Source organism: Aquarana catesbeiana, linkage group LG05 (genome assembly GCF_042186555.1).
Source record: "Aquarana catesbeiana isolate 2022-GZ linkage group LG05, ASM4218655v1, whole genome shotgun sequence".
In the NCBI taxonomy this organism is placed as follows: domain Eukaryota; kingdom Metazoa; phylum Chordata; class Amphibia; order Anura; family Ranidae; genus Aquarana; species Aquarana catesbeiana.
Window position 1 is genome coordinate 548,817,485 of NC_133328.1, and position 20,987 is coordinate 548,838,471.

Consider the following 20,987-nt stretch of genomic DNA (forward strand, 5'->3'; position numbering starts at 1 on the left):
GTATATGTAGTAGATCAGAGTTCAGAGATAAGCAGCAAGCCCAGGTTTGTAGAAGAGGCACATGACAGGAAAAATAAGAAGTAGCCCAGGTTTGTAGAAGGGACATTTAGGCTTTAATATTAAGCTGCAGGTTCAGGTTTATAGAAAGGGCATATTAGCAGTAAAAATAGGCCACGGGCCTAGGTTTGTAGAAGAGACATATATTTTCAGTTATAATAAGCAGCAGGACCAAAATTGTAGAAGGGACATAATAGCAGTAATGGTAAGCATCAGGCCCAAGTTTGTAAAGGGACGTGTAAGTGGTAAAAATATGCAGCAGGCCCGGGTTTGTAGAAGGGATATATTAGGGGCAGCAGGTTTCAAGGGTGGCAGCCTTTGTTTTTTTTATTGCAAAGCTATACATATATGGTCGCCATGGCAACAAAAAAAAATTATCTCTGGGAACCACACATCTGGACATTTTATATGCAGTTTCATTGACTGCAGTTCCACCAGCTAAATGGCACTGACTGATAGAACATATGTACTGGGAGACTGAGAAAACACAGATTAGTGCTGGGAGGATGAGAAGGACCTCCTAGTACTCTCAACTCTTCCAGTAAGTACTAAAGTTATTTACCGGAAGCAGATATAGATATATTATAACATTTTTTTTTATTTTTATTGTTTTTCCTAATCCAGCAGTCTCATTTACTTAATTGATTTAGGGTATAATGCAAAAAGAGCCAAGTGCAGTTTCTCATGGCAACTAATAAGAATTTCCATTTTAAATATCTCACTGCTGTTAACTGATGTAAGGTGAAATCTAATGGGTTACAATATGCAGGAGATCTGATTAAAATGCTTTGTGAATAAACCTATTTTGGTGAAGAGTATGGTGAAGGGGACACAATAATGCTTTCTAATATTTAAAAAAAATCACACTTTTTTTTTTTTTTTAAGAGAAGCAGAATTTGCAGGTGTTCACTTCTGTTTTATGATCTCTTTACTTGAAAATGGGCTTTTGCAGTTTTTGTAAGATACTTCTAGAACACATACTGGCTTATTTCTTTTCAATTCACAATAGTGTTGGTAATTGTGCGAGGTGTACTCCTAGTCATAGGATTTACTTATGTGGATCCTTCGGCAAAAGTATGATATTCAATTCACTTGCTTCAGATTTGCAAAAGTATTCAATAATATTTCTTATCTTTAAATTTCTAGGCCTGATGGGAAGACAGGATACGGTTTTGAGGACCACTCAGAGATTGTGAATGGTGGACGCATAAAGGCTGAAGATAATAATGGGTCAGGACAGCTCACCAAGTTCTGCCATGAATGTGGCACAAAGTATCCTGTCCAGTGGGCAAAGTTCTGCTGCGAATGTGGAGTAAGGAGGATGGTTCTCTGAGCAAATACCTTATTATCTCAGTGACGCCAAACGCATTTAGACTGCACACATGTACGAATAAAATCCTGGGCTTGCTGTTGCTGGATATATGATACATACCTAACTGAAGCATTACTGTGCTCATGGGCAAACTGCTAGTCATTAATGAAGTTGTCATCAGGGTCATTATAGGTTACTGGATATATAAGGGAAATTAAAATATTAACATTAAATCTAAGCTTTAAACAGATTAAATAATCAATGAGCTTTAAAGCACAGGTTAGGTAAGCATATGTATAATAATAATAATAAATAATATTACCAACACAAAAGTTTTTTGTTATAAAAAATGATCCTTCAGAACTATAAGACAAAGCCGTTGCTGTGATGACAGTATTTTCCTGCATACAACAGGATAATTGAGTAAAACATATCAAGGTCACAGTTCACCTTTCTGCAGCCTTATCTGAGTCTGAAATGGTTGAAACAGTAATGGCTGCCATACCCATGTCAAATTTCGACCAGTTCCTGGTGAATTGGCTAAAATTCGACCTGTGGATTCTCCTGTGGCACCACCCAGCTTGACAAAAGTCAGTTCAGTCAACTTTTGTTGAAGAGGTTGGGTGGAAAATTGTCAGCCCAGCAGTGACTTCATCCAACCAGAAATGTATAAAACCTGACAAAGTGATCTAAGGAATCCTAAACGCTTGCCATGCCTGGAATTTATCTTTAATTTATCCAATTAAATCATCACTTAAACTCTCCAAACATTCTGCATTAATCTTTGGTTAACACAGTAAAATATTCTACTGTCTACAAAAATGAAAGCACATTTAAATCCAAAAACAAAAATGTAATACAGTGCAGAATACCGATCCAAAAAAATGTGGTGGCTTTATTTGATTTTATTTAGTTTTTATTTTCATCTGGTGATCCAGACTCTCCCAAGATGACAACGCTTACTACTTCACTGAATCTATGGAGGGGCAGTTTTGTCACCCTAGGCTGGTTTCTTGCTTTGGACTACAAACCCATCTCTCAAATACATGGGCGGTGGGGTGATTTGTAGTTCACAGACGATAGCTTTGAGGGAAGATTACATTGAGATTTTAGTTCAGCGCACAGGAATTGACAGGGAAAATGTATTTCTGGCATGATCAGCAAGTATTTTCTGTAGTCGCAGAAAAAAAAAAATGAATGTGGTAAGCTGCAATATATAAAATTTTTCTTCCTGGGTTTAGACATACTTTAAGGAAAGTGGGTTGGGGCATTGGAATGACCAAAAATTTACCTGTGTGCCCCAAGTATATCTTGTTACCCTCTGGCTTTGGTCACGTGATCCAATGCTGACGGTATCGTTGGTCAGCATGGGTGAAGAGTCCATAGTGCAGATCATGGCTTTATACTGGATGTCATGTGACTTGGAACTGGAGTAGCAAGGGATTTTCTTGTTAATCGTAAAAAGCAAACTGTAAGCTTATTCAACACCCCTACCAGGCATCCCTCAATTCCTAAGCTTTGAATTCAGATGTGCATTTATATTGTAAATATACTAGGAACCTTTAGATCTACACTTATGATTTTAATAACTTCTTTCTACAACAGAACCCTTGTTTCAGGTTTGGAGACCCTGCAAAAAGACCTTTTAATTTTATGGTGTCATTTTTGAATATCTATAATAGTTTTGTACCCTATCATAAGCTTTCATTTTATTGTGGTAAATTATACTGCATAGGACGGTTACACTGTACAATATTCTACCACAGGCAAACTTAAAGTGGATGTAAGCCCTCACATATACCCAGTGAAGTGAACAGCCTCAGATGATACACAGAGAGTAAACAAATCTCCCTACATAAGTTTTACATGTATATCTGCTGTCTTCAGCTTTATATACTGTTTAGAAAGTGCACATTGTGTTAGAATTTTCTCTTCCTGTTCCAGCAGGGGGAGGGGAAACTTGTCATATACTGTGAGACAGCTGATTGGAGGAAAGGCACACGCCCACCACTCCATATAGGCAGAGACTTGCAGAGCTGTGCTGTGAATTGACTGGCTGTCTGCTAATCTATTTCTAGCAACCGCCCTGACACAAATTTCAGCCTGGTTTTATCACACGTGTCAGAGAACTTGTCAAATGTTATCAGGCTGATAACAAAAGAACAGAGCAGGCGAAAGCTACGCGACATAGTGCTTTGAAGAGAGATAACAAAACACTGCAGATATTTGTCCAGCTCAAATTTCATGAATCGGGTTTACATCCACTTTAAATACTAATTACAAGTGCATGTTTGCTGGTACTAGGAATGCACTGATATGCATGTGTGTGTGTGTGTGTGTGTGTGTGTGTGTATATATATATATATATATATATATATATATATATATATATATATATATGTATATATATATATATAATTGTAATATTACTGGACTATCACACTGCAAGAAGTGAAATTTCACAATGCTTTTTCACTTTCTATATTTTCTATGGATGGACATAAGAATTAATTTAAAAAATCTGCACTGAAATATAGTAACGAATTTAGTGGTGAACAGTTTAAAGTTTTATGAACAAAAGCTGGTTGGTTGCAGAGGGCCCCTGTGCACCCCTTCAGGTTATTGTCAAGTATTGGCCATGTTCACCTCATAACAAATTTATAGGAACCAATTCATAACAAATTCATAGGAAGAGTTTGGTTGGTCAGTTCAGTTGAATTCATAAAATATTTAGTACATAGGCATATTAAACAATATATAGCTGTGTTGGGCCCTCTCTTGCATATTGCATATTACATTTGCTTAGATTGACTAATCAAAATCTATTGCTGGTCAACACTCCATTTTTTGGTTGGGCTGATGGTGTTACTGGACAGACTGGTTATGGTTCAGTTTGTGTGCATAAAATGGGGTCTTCCACCACAAAATCTGAAAAATCACAACAGGATTTTAGAATAACTAAGAATATTTAGTTGTTTCTAAATGATGTTAGGCATCTATCTGGATTGCAAGCAGCCCATGGACATTTTGACCAAATAATGACCCCAAATATAGCCAACATTACTGCAGTATAATGCTTAGTCATGTTTTGCGTACCAGGAATAATTTGTATAAGGTGTGTTTGTTCAGCTCTAAGGCAGTTACATTCCCACAATTAATAAAGTTATAATGTCTTTTAGGTGCAGAAGTTGGAATTTACTACTGCACTACGGGGACTGCAGGTTAATGAACTCAGAACCTTTTTCAATGCAAGTGTAAACCTGGAAGTGTTTGCTAACTGGTTTCAGTAAATTGAAACTTTGTATTCTGGATTTTCTTTTAACCAAATCCTATTATAGGAATGCTGAGGATGCATTTCTCGATTCCATACCAACTGTACATTTCAAATGCAAATTGATTTTAATAAATTTTAGTTTGGTTAAAGCACATGCAGTCGTACTCAAAAGTTGTCATACCCTTGGAGAATTGGTAATATACAGTATGTAGCATTTAAAGGAAAAAAAAAACATGAGTGGGCAGCACATTTCTTTTGTTTCTAATGGGATTCATATTCTGTAGCTATAAGTCATAACAGAATGGCATGGCAGCAAGTAAACTAATTGACCCCTGTTAAAAAGTCTGCATACCCTTAGTTCTGCCAGTATTTTCTGATAGCATTCTGCATTTATCTTGCCATCAGTTTTCACAAGATTCCCTGTGCCTTTACAACTCACATACCCCTAAAACATCAGTGAGCCACCACCTGTTCAGGTAGTTGCAGGCCTCCAATACCACTCCACTAGGCTCCTGGATAGGGGAGCGCATGCCCTCAGCACTTCACATGCAGTAATAGTGCAGGCTTCAGCTGCTGACATTCGCTGACTTGAAAGGGGAAGCCTGAAAGTTGCTTGCTGTCTGTTTCTGTGGCTGTAAGAAGACTCTTCTGTAGTGTCATCTGGTAATGTGCAAGCAAAGGTGACTGCAATAAAGCAGACATGCGAGCATGCTGAGTGTTGAGTTGTGAAGCACTATGTGCTTTTTAGGGTTCAATAACACTTTAATACTTTTTATGGTATTAGAGCACCCTGGGCCTAGCATCTATAACCTGTGTGGCTGGTGTAAAAGCTCTTTTCTGCCACCAGTCCATCTCAAAGTGGCCCATCATTCTACCTTGCTGTACAACATATATTGAGAAATGATGCTTGAAGTGATCATTCATGAGGGACAGGAAAACGGCTCAGCCTGAAGATGAATGTTCGGTTTCAAATGACGCTTTATGCAGTGACATCCCTTCATAGATCTCAGTCTGTCTTGACAGTGTGGTCACCTGATGAATTGGAACCATCCACAGGCAAACTAAGATATAAAAAATCTGCGCAAAAGATCAAAAAATTTAGGTAAAGCAGCCACATAACAATTGTCATACCAAACATCTAAAGGTAGCGCAATACATAAATTAATAATTCACAATCCAAAATGTGTTAATCATAATACTACAGTTAAAGTGCTTCTGCAATAGTGTTCATAAATTCATTTAAAATGTATCATGATTAACACGTTATTAAATAAAAGTCCATATAATTGAATAAAGGTGTCCCCACACTTCTACCTCCTGTTAAGAAAAAAAGTGCTTCCACCACCGTGTGTCACCACTCAGGGGGACCTCTTACCAGATCCAATGGACCATTATAAAAATGGTCAAACAGTGCTTGAGTAAATCACACCACCTGGTGTCCCGATCTCCAACTTTCCTCGGAGTTCAAAAAAAGGAACGCTGCTCTAGGTGAGCAATCACTGCAGTCCAGATGCGCTGGGTGCAAGCCACGGCTCGCCACTGAAGATCAATGAAAAAGAAAAGAAGGCTGCACAACAACAGGAATGATCTAATGTGATTTGTTCCAAAAAAAAGTAAAATGACAGCCACCAAGACTATGACACAGGACCCAGGAGGTGACGCGTTTCAGACTGCCAACAGTGCTTCAAAACCAGAAGAAGCAATGTTGGTAGTGTGAAACGCATCACCTCCTGTTGTTAAGCAGTTTTCTTTTCTTTTTCATCCAACTTTTCCTCCCCTGGGATCAACTCATCCACCATGTGATGTCGCCACAAAAATGAAAACTAATATAGACTCATCATGAAGTAAGACCTGGTTTTATTAAAATATGCAATAATGCCCAACAATGTTACATAGTAGGTGAGGTTGAAAAAAAGACACAAGTCCATCAAGTCCAACCTATGTGTGTGATTATATGTAAGTATTACATTGTATATCCCTGTATGTTGTGGTTGTTCAGGTGCTCATCTAATAGTTTTTTTAAACTATCGATGCTCCCCACTGAAACCACCGCCTGTGGAAAGGAATTCCACATCTTTGCCGCTCTTACAGTAAAGAACCCTCTACGTAGTTTAAGGTTAAACCTTTTCTTCTAATTTTAATGAGCGGCCACGTCTTGTTAAACTCCCTTCCGTGAAAAAGTTTTATCCCTATTGTGGGATCACCAGTACAGTATTTCTAAATTGAAATCATATCCCCTCTCAAGCGTCCCTTCTCCAGAGAGAATAAGTTTAGTGCGCGCAACCTTTCCTCATAACTAATATCCTCCAGACCCTTTATTAGGTTAGTTGCCCTTCTTTGTAGTAATGGATACTATAAACATTCCCATAAGTTGGAAAACAGCATACAGCTTTACCGGAGATAGTTCTTCCACCTTTCTTCAATTATATGGACTTTTTATTTAATAACCAGTGCTAATCACAATGCATTTTGAATGCATTTATGGACACTATTGAACAGGCATTTTGCACTTTTAATTGAAGTATTGTGTTTTACACATTTTGGATTATGAATTATTAATTTATGTATAACACTACCATCCACAGGCAGCTTAACTCTACAGTGAGACACAGAAGTTGAATCCAATGCGATCTTACTTCAGATAAGTGCAGAACAGAGGATGTTTTTGTAGTCTTATGAAGTATAAGAAGACAATGACTTGCTATACATTGTCACTGATGACTAACACTGACTGAGGGAACATAAGGGAAAATGGGTAGAATGTAGCTGTACATTAAACAGGTAAAGAACTTTAAAGTTGCAAACGACTGCTGTAGTTACCTAAAACAACACACTCTGACAGCTTTTTTGGGTTGTGTCCAAGGACACATTTTCACTAGACATATTTTAGCACTAAATAACACAGATCAAATCCAGATAGCTGCACTTCTTGATGGCTTTATTGTTTAAAGCACTACATGGACATCATGCAAACAGTGGGGGACAGGAGAGGATGATGCGTTTTGCGCCCACTCGGCCACTTGAACAATAGGTGAAATGTGAAGGCCATGGACTACTGAAAACACATCTCCAACTTCTGTAGTTTTATGAGTGATCATCAAACATCATGACACTGTTATTAATTAGCTCTCTGTGACATATCTGTGGCATATCAGTTCACCCAGACCTTGTTGTGACAGGCCTTCTTTGCTGGAAGTGGCAGTATATGGAATACCTGATGTTTAGGTGTCAGAGGAGAAAATGGAGTAGCAGATGGGTTTTGACCAGGCAGAGGTTTGGCATCTGGAGGTGTGGGTCCCGAGAACCCATATGACTGGTCTTAGGAGGTTTTGAAGTGATTTGGTAAGTTGGACTAAGGAGGCTTCTTTGGGGCTACCAACTTATTGTGGCTACATGCAGCGTGGTGCTTTGATCACAGAGGCATGCTCTATCCCAAACGTTAGATCCAAAGATCTCTCTATTGAGGCTATGAAGATAGATGTAGTGCACAAAACACTTATCTCACCTCTTTCTAGAGACCTTTAAAACTTTGAGTTCTTCTTTAAAGGGAATCTGACACAAAGCATTTTCCTGGCTTGAAAGGCTCAGATAGAAGCTACCATTCTCTAGCTCCTGGACCTTTCTTTGGGGTAGTGACATCCCTAACCGAGATGCTAAACTGGGTTTGCTTCCATACCCTAAAAATGGAATGTATGTAGTCAGGAGAAATCAGAGTGGCAGCTTCCCCGAGACATTTTTGAGAAAGGAATTTTGCTTCATGTAATATTGCCTTTAAGATATAGTCTAGACGCGATTATACTTGTTAGCTGTTCCACTCTTTTTCCATCAGATGTAAGGAAGAGTTTGTAGACCAGAAATAGTATAGACAGGATCTGCTATCTTGGTTAGACGGTTTATTATGGGAAAGTGTTCTGGCTTTTTCCTTGGTATGCTGACATTGTGATTAGTTCTATTACTGTGTGGGCTTCTGAATACTTTTTCAGTGAGATAAGGATATACTTTAAATCCATAAAATGCATTTTTGCACAGTAATGGTACACATATCAAATCTAAATACTCAGTGTTATGCATTTTTCTTTTCATTTTTAGTGCAATTCAAGTCCCACTGTTAGTACGACAGCAGTATGAATAGGATGAAAACCCACGTGATTATTACACATTTTGTCTTATACTATTTTTTATTTATTCATAAATGATGTGCTTACCTGGCCTCCTGCAATAATGTCAGCAGTGTAAGGAGACTAGCCACTTATGTTGGTGGCCAGTGCGCAGTTCATTCTGTAAATATGTAAACTATGATAACGCCTGACATCTAAGAAATGAGGTAGGAAGGTTGTTTGAATATTTACAGAATGAATTGTGCATTGGCCACCCTCATTGGGGGATCAGTACAGCTGAGAAACCATTGTCCACATAATAGTCTTCCTACCCAACATCTACTAATCAGATTTAGCCTTCCAAGAAGGGCTTAAATCTGATTAGTAGATGAGAGTAATACTGGCCATACATGGAAAGTCAATTGCAATTGATTGGTCATAAATTTGTACTTATGTATTTAGTACAATTTCAGCAAGAGAACAAGTATATACATCAGTAAAGTGAAGTTAGAGCTTTTCATCTGCATGTTTGTATTAGGCAAGGGATTCATTTGTCTTATGCTGGCCGTGCATTTAACAATAAACGATTGATCGATCATAGGCTTGATTGCTTCAAGTGACATTTTACAGAAATTTTAACTTAGTGCTTAACAGAAAGTTGGTTGCATTTGATTGGATTTTTCACCCATTTTGGGAAATTAAATTTTTGAAAACATTGAGACCTCTTATCAATAAATTATTGTATCACTGTGTATATTTGCCCAAGTTTACCTGTGGGCAAAAATGTATGTAAAACTGGCCAGTACCTGCCCAGTACCCTGAAACCTCCTGATGCAACACACAACTAGTTTTAATAGTCAAATTCTTGCCAGCCTTCTCCCTTCTTTGTATGTCTTACTGCTGTGATGTGTGGCCTCTCTAACCAATAGTAAGGTCAATTGTGTGAAAGATGAGGGTTTGAGCCAGAGCTATTTGCACAGAGCAGTGGCTCTCAACCTTATTAAGGCCAGTACCTGTAAATTCTGTGCTACAACAGTAAAAAGTTTATACTCGCACAGTAAAAGTATGGGAATACAAAATGTGTTTTGAAATTCTGGAAGGCTCTGAATGGGGCTGGGTTTTGCTGTAGGGAAATGAAGTTTCTGGTTAGGGGACTCTCAATCAGACTTGATGGCCCTATAGAGGGGAAGTGTCTGAAGGGAGCTGGGGATAACTGTGAGGCATCTCAAGGAGGCTGCGTGCTGTGCAGGGGCAATGTGAAAGACTGGTGGGCACTTTGGGGGCTGAATGGCACTGTGGAACACTGCTGGGGACAATGTGTGGGCACTGGTGGCTCTGCAGCAAGCTGGGGGTACTCTGAGAAATTGGTGGGAACTGAGGGCTCCGTAGGGAGCCTGAGGACACTGTAAAAGATTGAGGGGTACAGCGGGTCACTAAGGGAGGTTAGGGGATCTGCAGCTAGCTTGAGACTCAAGAGGAGGGCGGCAGTGGACCAGGACCTGGTGGTTGAGAACCGCTGGCTTAGAAGGCCAAGGATTTTGAAGGTATGGAGGCTTTCTGCAGGGAATCAGAGCACATACTACAAGCACCTGAAATTGATTATATATATATATATATATATATATATATTCCCCACAGGTTTTATTTTAAGTGAACTTTGTCAATAAGCAAAATAACAAGCTCACCAGTAATTTATACTTAATTTCCTTCCACTCCCCCCACTGCTCTATTCAGCTGTTGGGAGTGAAGCGAAGAAACCCTGAGTAAGCTCCTTTACAGTATCATTACATAAATCTGTAGGTCAGCTTTTAGATTGCTGGTGTTTTTTTAATAAATATGCCTCCAATCAGTATTTGTTCATGAAGCTGATATTATTTCTCTAAATGTGCATGGTGATTTTTTTTTTTTTTTAACTATTTGTATTCCTCAGTTCCCATACCATCTCTCTGTTCATCAGCAGAGTTAAGTTGTTTATTCCTCACAACCCATAACCTGTTCTTGCCATCTGCATAGGGTATGAAAACTGCTTAGCTGCTCCTAAAACACACAAAGCATATTCTATTTTTGCCAAGGAAGCATTGCATGGAAACTTCTTCCTTTTCCTCAGCACATTTCTGCTTTATTATATCGTTCAGGTTTTGATGATGGCACTCATTTAAATTTGCAATGTCCACAATGAAATATAATGTATTTGCATGCACATGCAATTTTTTTTATCACCTTTGGAGTTTGGATCACAAAAGGACATTCATTTTATACAGAGTTATTAGGCCAGTCTTTGGAGGGCAAGTTTATTTGTACTATACATACTGTAGGTTGTGTGTTTTAGAAAGTGTATGCAAGGTTAATTTGTTTTGAATAGAATGTGGTAGGGTTAGTACCTCTGTCAGGTTTTTGTTGCTGTCTGTTACCCTCACTATTTGTCCTAGAGATCATTGTGCTCAACACAGAAAGTGAAGGGAAATCCAAACTTGTTGTCAGAACAGGATTTGAAACAAAATCTTCTAGTATGTAAACCTCTTCTGGTGACAAGAGTCTAAGAGAAGATGTCTTGTCATTTGGGATAGATATCATTTTACTTCTGTTGTGTTCCCGGGCAGGAAATAAAGTGAAATCTCACTGATGGAACACCCAAAAAAAATAACGAGGGTCTTTACCATTCCTACTCTAGGCTAAAGTAAAAAAAAAAGTATTTCGGGGGTTATATCTGAATGATGCCTGAGGCTACAGACATCATTCAGATACCGGCATTTTCAGCCGGCGATTTCGTACACCATAAGAACGATCATAGCGGCTGTTCCGCCGCTTGATCGTTCTTACGGGCGGCGAGAGGGGACGTCCCCCCCTCCCGCCGCCCTCCGGTGCTTCTACCGACTCACCTCAGCGATCGGTGAGTCGGATAGCGGATCCGCCGGCGCCGGATGTAGATCATAGAGATTTCCGGTGGACCAGATGGTCGCTGGAGTCTCTATGATCGTTCGGAGGCCGGGCGCAATGTTATGACGTCACGCCCGGCCTCTGCATTCAAAAAAACGGCGCCGCTTCGGCTGGGAAGCGGTGATCGTTTTTTATTTTTTTTTATTTTAGGCTTCCCAGCCTAGTGGTGAGATGTGGGGTCTTATTGACCACATATCTCACTATTAAGAGCACCTGTCATGTCATATTCCTATTACAAGGGATGTTTACATTCCTTGTAATAGGAATAAAAGTGATCAAAATTTTTTTTTTTTTTAAAAAGTGTCAAAATAAAAAATTTTAAGTAAAATTAACAATAAAAAAAAAAAAAATTTTTTTAAAGCGCCCTGTCCCCGTGAGCTCGCACGCAGAAGCGAACGCATACGTAAGTCCCGCCCACATATGAAAACGGTGTTCAAACCACACATGTGAGGTATCGCCGCGAACGTTAGAGCGAGAGCAATAATTTTGGCCCTAGACCTCTTCTAACTCAAAACATGTAACCAGTAAAAAAATTTAAAGCGTCGCCTATGGGGATTTTTAAGTACCAAAGTTTGGCGCCATTCCACGAGTGTGTGCAATTTTGAAGCGTGACATGTTAGGTATCTATTTACTCAGCGGAACTTCATCTTTCACACAATGCAAAAAAATTTGGCTAACTTTGCTGTTTTGTTTTTTCTTAAAGCATGAAACTGTTTTTTTTTTAAAAAAAACGCGTTTGAAAAATTGCTGCGCAAATACCGTGCAAGATAAAAAGTTGCAATGACCGCCATTGTATTCTCTAGGGTCTCTGCTAAAAAAACATATATAATGTTTGGGGGTTCTATGTAATTTTATAGCAAAGAAATGATGATTTTTGACATGTAGGAGCGAAGTGTCAGAAATGGCCTGGATGCAAAGTGGTTAAAGTGGTTGTACACCTCAGACATGAAATAGGAACAAAACCTATCTCTGTATAGTGTTTACTTCTCTCAATCCAGAGTACTGAGTGTCATTTCTGTCTGCTTCCTTTTCCTCTTCTATCAGCATGAGTCACTTCTAACAGCTTTTTTGACAAAATAAAAAGTGATAAGGGAGGGAGCTCCAACACACAGCCTGTTATTGACCGCCTCAGCTCTGTTCCTGTGTGAAGGGAGGTATGTCTCTTCCCACCAAATCAGCTCTTCACTGAGCTCTGCAACTTCAGCTCTCAAAGCCCTCTTTTCTGAAAGCTCAAACAGCTGTATAATTCTACACTTTGAACGGCTGTGGATAATCAGGAGGATTAGTTCATCTCCTACATAATTACCTGAGGCCAGTAACTTCACTGGGTACTGTATATGTACGGGTTGACACCACTTACTCTACAAAAATGCATCCAACAGCATGGCTTTGTAGTTGAGTGCATTTCTGGCAGATTGATTGGTATTTTTCTGTATTTGAATGGGAAAAAAACAGAAAAATGTGAAGGTATTGCAGAGCTGTGCTGAATGTGTGTTATTTAAAAAAAAAATATCTTTTACCTATTTTTACCTATACCTGAATTTAAGTAAATGCAGGAAACCTGTACTGGGATAATGGGGGTAATTTACTAAAGGCAAATCCACTTTGCACTACAAGTGCACTGAAAGTGCACTTGGAAGAGCAGTCGCTGTAAATCTGAGGGGTGGATCTGAAATGAGGGGAAGCTCTGCTGATTTTATCATCCAATCATATACAAGCTAAAATGCTGTTTTTTATTTTCCTTGCATGTCCCCCTCGGATCTACAGCGACTGCACTTCCAAGTGCACTTTGTACTTTTAGTTTGCACTTGTAGTGCAAAGTGGATTTGCCTTTCGTAAACAACCCCCAATGTGTAGGTTTCCATTGCAGAACTTCCTCTTGAAACTTGTAGTTGTGGTTTTAATACTCTGAGTCACAGACCTGACATGAGTATGCAGCTAGTAAAGTCACAGTTGTGTCCAAACCCCTGATCTTCATGGGATTATAGACAACTGCTCTACTTAAAGTCATGCTGTCATTTTTTTTTTTTTTTCCAAAAAAGCATTTTAATATCCTGTCTATACGTGAGTGACGCTGAAATAATCACCCGTCTTGCCTTCTGAGGGGTCCAAGGCTTGGAGTGGCTTGTGTTTTGCATTTCCTGCATACTTAGGCAAGATAGTCAGGTAACTAGACATTTCAGGAGAGGTTAGCTATAGCAGCCCACACAGCTCTACCATTTTCTGTTTTATTTTGGGATTTCTAGCATTAAAGGATGAATGAAAGGAATTAATGACATTTGACACTGAGTTATTGTGTCTGCAACATAATATTTTCGAACAATTTTTAACAAATGGGTTTAAAACTAGAAAATTTAAGCCGGTCATACGTGGATCAAAATTTGGCTGGTTCAGCAAGGAATCTATCAATCGACTTGTGTACAACTAGCCTGTCAGATGTTTCCCGAATGATCAGTGCCAAAGGCTATGGACAGCAACACTGATCATTGTATTTTGTGGGCAGAGAAGCCTCCCTGCCTGCAGAATACAATAGCACAGCTGGAGGATTCCCCCTATTGACATTGAATGTGTGGATGGGGGAATAAGCTCATTTTTTTTTTCATACAACTCGTTGGTTGTATGAAAAAATAATAATTACATATGTCCTCCCTTACTCTTGCAGCTTCTCAATTTTCAAATTGTTAAAGCTCATTTACTAAAGCCAAATAGGCTGTTCAAGAGGGAATTTCTCCCAGAGCTTAGTAAATGTGGTGAAATTTCTTGTTGCAAAGAATACCCAATCTGTGCAAGGAAAAAACTAAATTGATCATGGAAGTCAGCAAAACTTCACCACATTCACTAAGCTCTGCAATGCCTTTGCAAAGTGCAAGTGAACAGTCTATTTGTCTTTTGTAAATCAACCCCTTTGTGACCCGGTTAGTTTAGTCTACCTTTTTAGCTGTTTTAGCCAGACTTATCATATTATCATGTTTACTTATTGATGGGATTGTCAAGTATGAATCAAAAATGTGGGTGTAGTGCCATTGGTCAGGCTGTAGACTGAATTAAGCATAGGAGGCCAGAAAAAAAACAACAAAAAAAAATCTATCAAAAATGTAACTTTCCTGGAAGAAGTTTGCTATTGCAGTTAGTGTTAGAAATTCCATAGCACACCACTCAGTGTGATCATTCACATTGATAACATACACTATAATACCAAAAGTATTGGGGCACCTGCCTTTACACGCACATGAACTTTAATGGCATCCCAGTCTTAGTCCATAGGGTTCATTATTGAGTTGGCCCACCCTTTGCAGCTACAACAGCTTCAACTCTTCTGGGAAGGCTCTCCTCCAGGTTTAGGAGTGTGTCTATGGGAATGTTTGACCATTCTTCCAGAAGTGCATTTGTGAGGTCAGGCACTGATGTGGAGGCGAAGGCCTGGCTCTCAGTCTCCACTCTAATTCATCCCAAAGATGTTCTATCGGGTTGAGGTCAGGATCCTCTGCAGGCCAGTCAAGTTCCTCCACCCCAAACTCACTCATCCATGTCTTTATGGACCTTGTGTTGGAACAGGAAGGGGCTGACGCCTTAAGAGTTCCCTTCACTGGAACTAAGGGGCCAAGCCCTTCCCTTGAAAAACAGCCTGACACCATAATCCCCCTTCGCCAAATGATTTGGACCAGTGCACAAAGCAAGATCCATAAAGACATGGATGAGCGAGTTTGGGGTGGATGAACTTGACTGGCCTGACCTCAACCCGATAGAACACCTTTGGGATGAATTGGAGTGGAGACTGTGAGCCAGACCTTCTCGACCACATCAGTGCCTGACCAAACAATTGCGCTTCTGGAAGAATGGTCAAACATTCCCATAAACACACTCCTAAACCTTGTGGACAGCCTTCCCAGAAGAGTTGAAGCTGTTATAGCTGCAAAAGTTGGGCCAACCTAATATTGGACCCTACGGACTAAGACTGGGATGCCATTAAAGTTCATGTGCGTGTAAAGGCAGACCTCCCAATACTTTTGGTAATATAGTGTTGCTTCTCAATAACCATCTGCTGCAATTTATGATGTTCATTATGTTGGATAATCAGTTTAATATCTGCCAGTTTATCTGGTGTTTACGTCCATCCTAGTGGTCTGTACTCCCCATGTATCCATGGATTAGGTATTTTGAAAACTGCTCTTTGTTTTTGGGCAACGTGCAGCCAAATAAAACCAAATCAGTCAATTGGCAAGCCTGTGCAGGGGAAGGGAAGATTTCTGACGCATGCACTAATCAAAGTGGAAAACCCTTTGAACAAGCCATTTCATAACTAATGCTTGCTCCTTTTTTTATTTTGAATTTAAGCACTAAATGTCAGTACTGTACTCCCATCAACCTTTCTGCATTTTATTTTACGTATCTTGTTTATTTAGTGTGTTTATGTTGTGATTTGTTATTTTTATCCTTTGACACATTTCTTCGCCAAAACCTTAACTTGTATTGTTAATCAGGATGTCATTATTTATTACAGTTAATGTTCTTTGAAGCACTGCACTTTGGGTCAGTTCTAGATGGGTCCGTTGTCTTCTGTATAAAGGTGATTCATTGTTCAGATGTCTATCTTGAGTTGGATTTGTAAGCCATGAATGTGCTGTTTTTCCTGATAATAAAAATATTACTCAGTCTTTGTGAAGTGCACTCTATTACATTTCCACATGATACTAGATAACAGTATTGTTTGCATCTCCCAAAATTACTTTGCTTTGTATTCTACCTTATTTAGTGTTCTTAAACTGCCGTCCACCTTTTCTGTAGTCCTTTTCCATTTCTGCTAGTTATGGATTAAATATATTACCTGCATCAAAGGGAAATGTCATTAAAAAATAAGATGCAGGATGGGTCTGCGGAGATGAATTGGTCCATGTAGCAAATTGCACTGTCCCTTTTGCAGAACGGAGTATCCTAATGTATGTAAATGAAGGCAGAGGAGGAGAGGTAGAGTGAAATATACCTGGTTTATCCTGCCTTCAGCTGTCCCTCCCATCTTCTCTGTGTCCCCATTGCAGGATGAGATTGTGTAGACCAGTATGCTCAATTTTGGTTCCCTTCTAAGCTTTTCATTTGCTCTTTTCCCTTATCTGTGTAGCCCACATGACTAAAGAGTCACACATGTGGGCGTATACATAGTGGTAAATGACACCCTCCCTCCCGTCTCCTCCATGTCCTCCTATTGCTAAACACTATGGGGGCGGGATATAATATGCTGATTCGTTCCATTTACTAAGAAACTCACAAAATGCTTAGTTTTGATATAAATCAGTATTAAATATATCTAATGTAATTGCTAATACCGTTACAGTAAAACATGAAGCCTTGGATGTAGATGTCATTTGAACAAAATAAAAGCTAGTGTCAATCAGCTTTGACCCTGCCTACACCATATTAATGCACAAAAAATACACATTTGATGTTTAATAAAGATTTATTGGGAGCTGTAAAACAGCTATTTGATATTTATAATCTGATTTCAGTTGCTCTTCTGAAACTGTTTAAGTCATGTGACTGGCTCAGCACCAATCAAGGTTGGCCAGAGTAATAGAAGTAGAAGGGAAGAAGTAAAGGAACAATCATTTGACCACACAATTGCACTGCAAGAATAAGGTACTCAGAGGATTTGTGTAAAAAAAAAAAATACAGTGCCATGATATACAGTGGGGACGGAAAGTATTCAGACCCCCTAAAATTTTTCACTCTTTGTTCTATTGCAGCCATTTGCTAAAATCATTTAAGTTCATTTTTTTCCTCATTAATGTACACACATCACCCCATATTGACAGAAAAACACAGAATTGTTGACATTTTTGAAGATTTATTGAAAAAGAAAAACTGAAATATCTCATGGTCCTAAGTATTCAAACCCATTGCTGTGACACTCATATATTTAACTCAGGTGCTGTCCATTTCTTCTGATCATCCTTGAGATGGTTCTACACCTTCATTTGAGTCCAGCTGTGTTTAATTATACTGATTAGACTTGATTAGGAAAGCCACACACCTGTCTATATAAGACCTTACAGCTCACAGTGCATGTCAGAGCAAATGAGAATCTTGAGGTCAAAGGAACTGCCTGAAGAGCTCAGAGACAGAATTGTGGCAAGGCACAGATCTGGCCAAGGTGAGTTTTTTGAAGTTGTAATTTTTTCCCACAATTCTTTGCAAAATCAAGATTTTTTCTTTTTTCACAAAATTGTTATATTAGCAGGTTATTTCTCACACACAGTATATGCATAGCACAAATTACACCCCAAAACACATTCTACTACTGCTCCTGAGTATGGCAATACTACATGTGTGAGACTTTTACACAGTGTGGCCACATACAGAGGCCCAACATGCAGGGAGCACCATCAGGTGTTCTTGGAGCATAAATTATACATATAATTTCTTGACTACCTCTTACACTTATGAAGGCACTGGAGCACCAGGACAATGGAAACGCCCCAAAAATGACCCCATTTTGGAAAGAAAACAACCCAACGTATAATCTATGAGGCATAATGAGTCTTTTGAACATGACATTTTTTTTCTACAAGTTTTTGGAAAATGTGTAAAGAAAATGAAAATACATTTTTTTTTTTTAAACAAAGTTGTCTATTTATACAATATTTCTAACACATAGCATGTACATACCAAAAATTACACCCCAAAATAGATTCTCCTACTCCTCCTGAGTACAGCGAAACCACATGTGAGAGACTTTCCACAGCCAGGCCACATAGAGAGGCCCAACATGCAGGGAGCACCGTCAGGTGTTCTAGGGGCATACATTTTAAATCTAATTTGACTACCTATTACACTTTTGTGAGGCACTCTAGTGGCATGGATGAGAACTGATGTGGCATGAATGGGAATGGATGAGCCGTGAATGGGGATGGCTGAGTATGGATGGGATGACTGAACATGAAGGAGTATGGATGGGATGGCTGAGGATGGATGGATGGCTGAGTATGGATGGGTGAGTATTGCTGAGTATGGGTGGATGAGTATTGCTGATTAGGGATGGATGGCTGAGCATGGATGGATGAGTACTGCTATGGATGGATGGATGATGTAACAAAACGTCCCACACTCCTCGAGTGCTTTCGTCATATACCGCTTCCTCCCAGTCTGAATATAGATATCAGATATTCCAACCGCTCACAAGCACAAAACAAGACGATACTTGTTTAGTTGCTGAACATGGACTCCTTTATTTGAGATGACACACAAATACATACAGCAGGCTTACAATAAATCTGTAACCAGAAACCTAATTAACATGAGCTATTTATCTAATCATTTACCCAGACTAGGTGACTCAGAGATATGACCTTTTAGGGTAAGACTTCACGTCTCCTAGCTCACTGACTATACAATACACATTATCATAAATATAAACACAGAACTCCTTCATACAATTGCATGGTTAATTAGCACAAACAACTCATTTACATTATAGAAGACAACAGTCAGGTGGCTGGAGTTGATGGCATTAGCATCTAACAGTATGTGTCCCAACAGTATGAATCAGTAACTATTTCGAATATGGCATATACAGGGTTCCCAGAGTCTATGTCTTGGGGACATGGACCTGAATCTAAAGTAACACCACCTCAAGGATCCCCAGGCATACAGCTCACAAAGAGCACCGTGCCCCCAAATGCCAGCTCTAACAAGCAGGGCCCTCTGATCCCTCCTGTATTGATTTGTATTGTAAGTGTACTGTTTGCCCTCATGTTGTAAAGCGTTGTGCAAACTGTTGGCGCTATATAAATCCTGTATAATAATAATGCCAGGGCCCATAATCGGTAGGCAAGAGGCCAGCATTCAGTCCCCTCCAAAAGCCTCTGTCCCGGGTGAGTCTGTCACAGATGAGTATTGCTGAGTATGGTTGATGGATAAGTATTGATGAGTATGGATGAATGAGCATGGATGAGTATTGCTGATTAGGGATGGATGGCTGGATGAGGCTGCAATGGGCACAGATCAGCACTGTGGGCACTACACATCCTGCCCACAATGCTGCTGCACCTGATCTCTCCACTCACACTGTACCGATCGGTACAGAGAAGGGAGAGAGGAACCGGACATGATGCCGGTTTGTTCACGTGGTAAACGGCCAAATGTCAGCGGCCATTTACCATGACCCGTGATGTTTCGTGATCACGGATATTCCCGGGTGCGCACCAGGAGCGCAATTCTGGGAGGACGTTAATGTACGCCCTCCCAGAGTTATCGAGCCGTGCTGTAGCCATCGTTCGGCTATGGCACGGTCGTTAGGTGGTTATTTAACCACTTGCTGACTGCCGCACGCCGATGTATGTCCCTACTTTGGGGACGGATATCGTTGTTATGGCAACAGCTAGCTGCCATAACCCTGGTATCACCGTGTTCGGCCGGTGGTCGACTACAAGATAAAAGTGGTCTCTTCAGCAGATTCCCCGCAAGATCACTTTTAGCGGTGGCGGGAGAGGGGCCCCCCGAGGCGATCGCGTCGTCTAACATGCTGTGCATGGAGACGAGTGAGGGTAAGCTGGCCCCCACCCGTCTCCATGACACTGCAGGGCGGAAGCGACGTCAAAACATCACTTCCGCCCATACGTCTTAAAGGCACATTTTTTCAATGTCATTTTTTCAAATGACAACATTTTTTTTTATTGCATTTAAGTCCAAATATGAGATCTGAAGAAAAAGAAGAATTTTGGGACTTTAAATGAGGTATCAGGGGGCCGTTCAAGTCCCCTCCTCCATCCCGGTTCAATAATGAGATTAAAAAAGAGAGCAAGAGGTGGGACTTTGCATGACGCACGCGGACGCAAATTAATAAATTGGATAAAAGAGCTTTAATAGATTCAAATAGTGGTAGGTTAATCGGATCCTGTCTAAATTGTCCCTAGTATGTATGAATGTGAGTTTAGGGACCTTAGAATGTAAGCTCCTTGAGGGTAGGGACTGATGTGAATGTACAATGGATATGTAAAGCGCTGCATAAATTGATGGCACTATATAAGTACCTGAAATAAAATAAAATAAATAGTCATATATTAACATATATAATGATAATGCATATTGCTATATATCAATTATTGTATATTTCACTAGAACCTAATATTGCACAATAGTATACATTCCAACAAGGAAATATTTTCAAATACATAGAAAATGTATTGCATATAATACACATATAGTGCTTGGTGCCTATACAGAGTTAGTGACACACTGAAGTGTTGCTTAATCAGGGGCGGATCCAGAGTCTAGTCTCAGGAGGGGCACTGCCAGAAAATAATTATTTTTCGGGCAA

At 39.7% G+C, this 20,987-nt stretch overlaps 1 protein-coding gene across 2 annotated transcripts in view; it reads left to right on the top strand.

The window, feature by feature from the left end:
• Positions 1 to 10,363, top strand: part of ZC2HC1A (zinc finger C2HC-type containing 1A) — a 177,407-nt gene extending 167,044 nt beyond the window's left edge. For both annotated transcript variants that reach the window (XM_073631849.1, XM_073631848.1), the window contains one exon: positions 1,204 to 10,363. In XM_073631849.1, the coding sequence (XP_073487950.1) occupies positions 1,204 to 1,390 (187 nt within the window). In that variant the 3' untranslated portion in view covers positions 1,391 to 10,363. The remainder of the gene's footprint in view (positions 1 to 1,203) is intronic.
• The last annotated feature ends 10,624 nt before the right edge of the window (positions 10,364 to 20,987 follow it).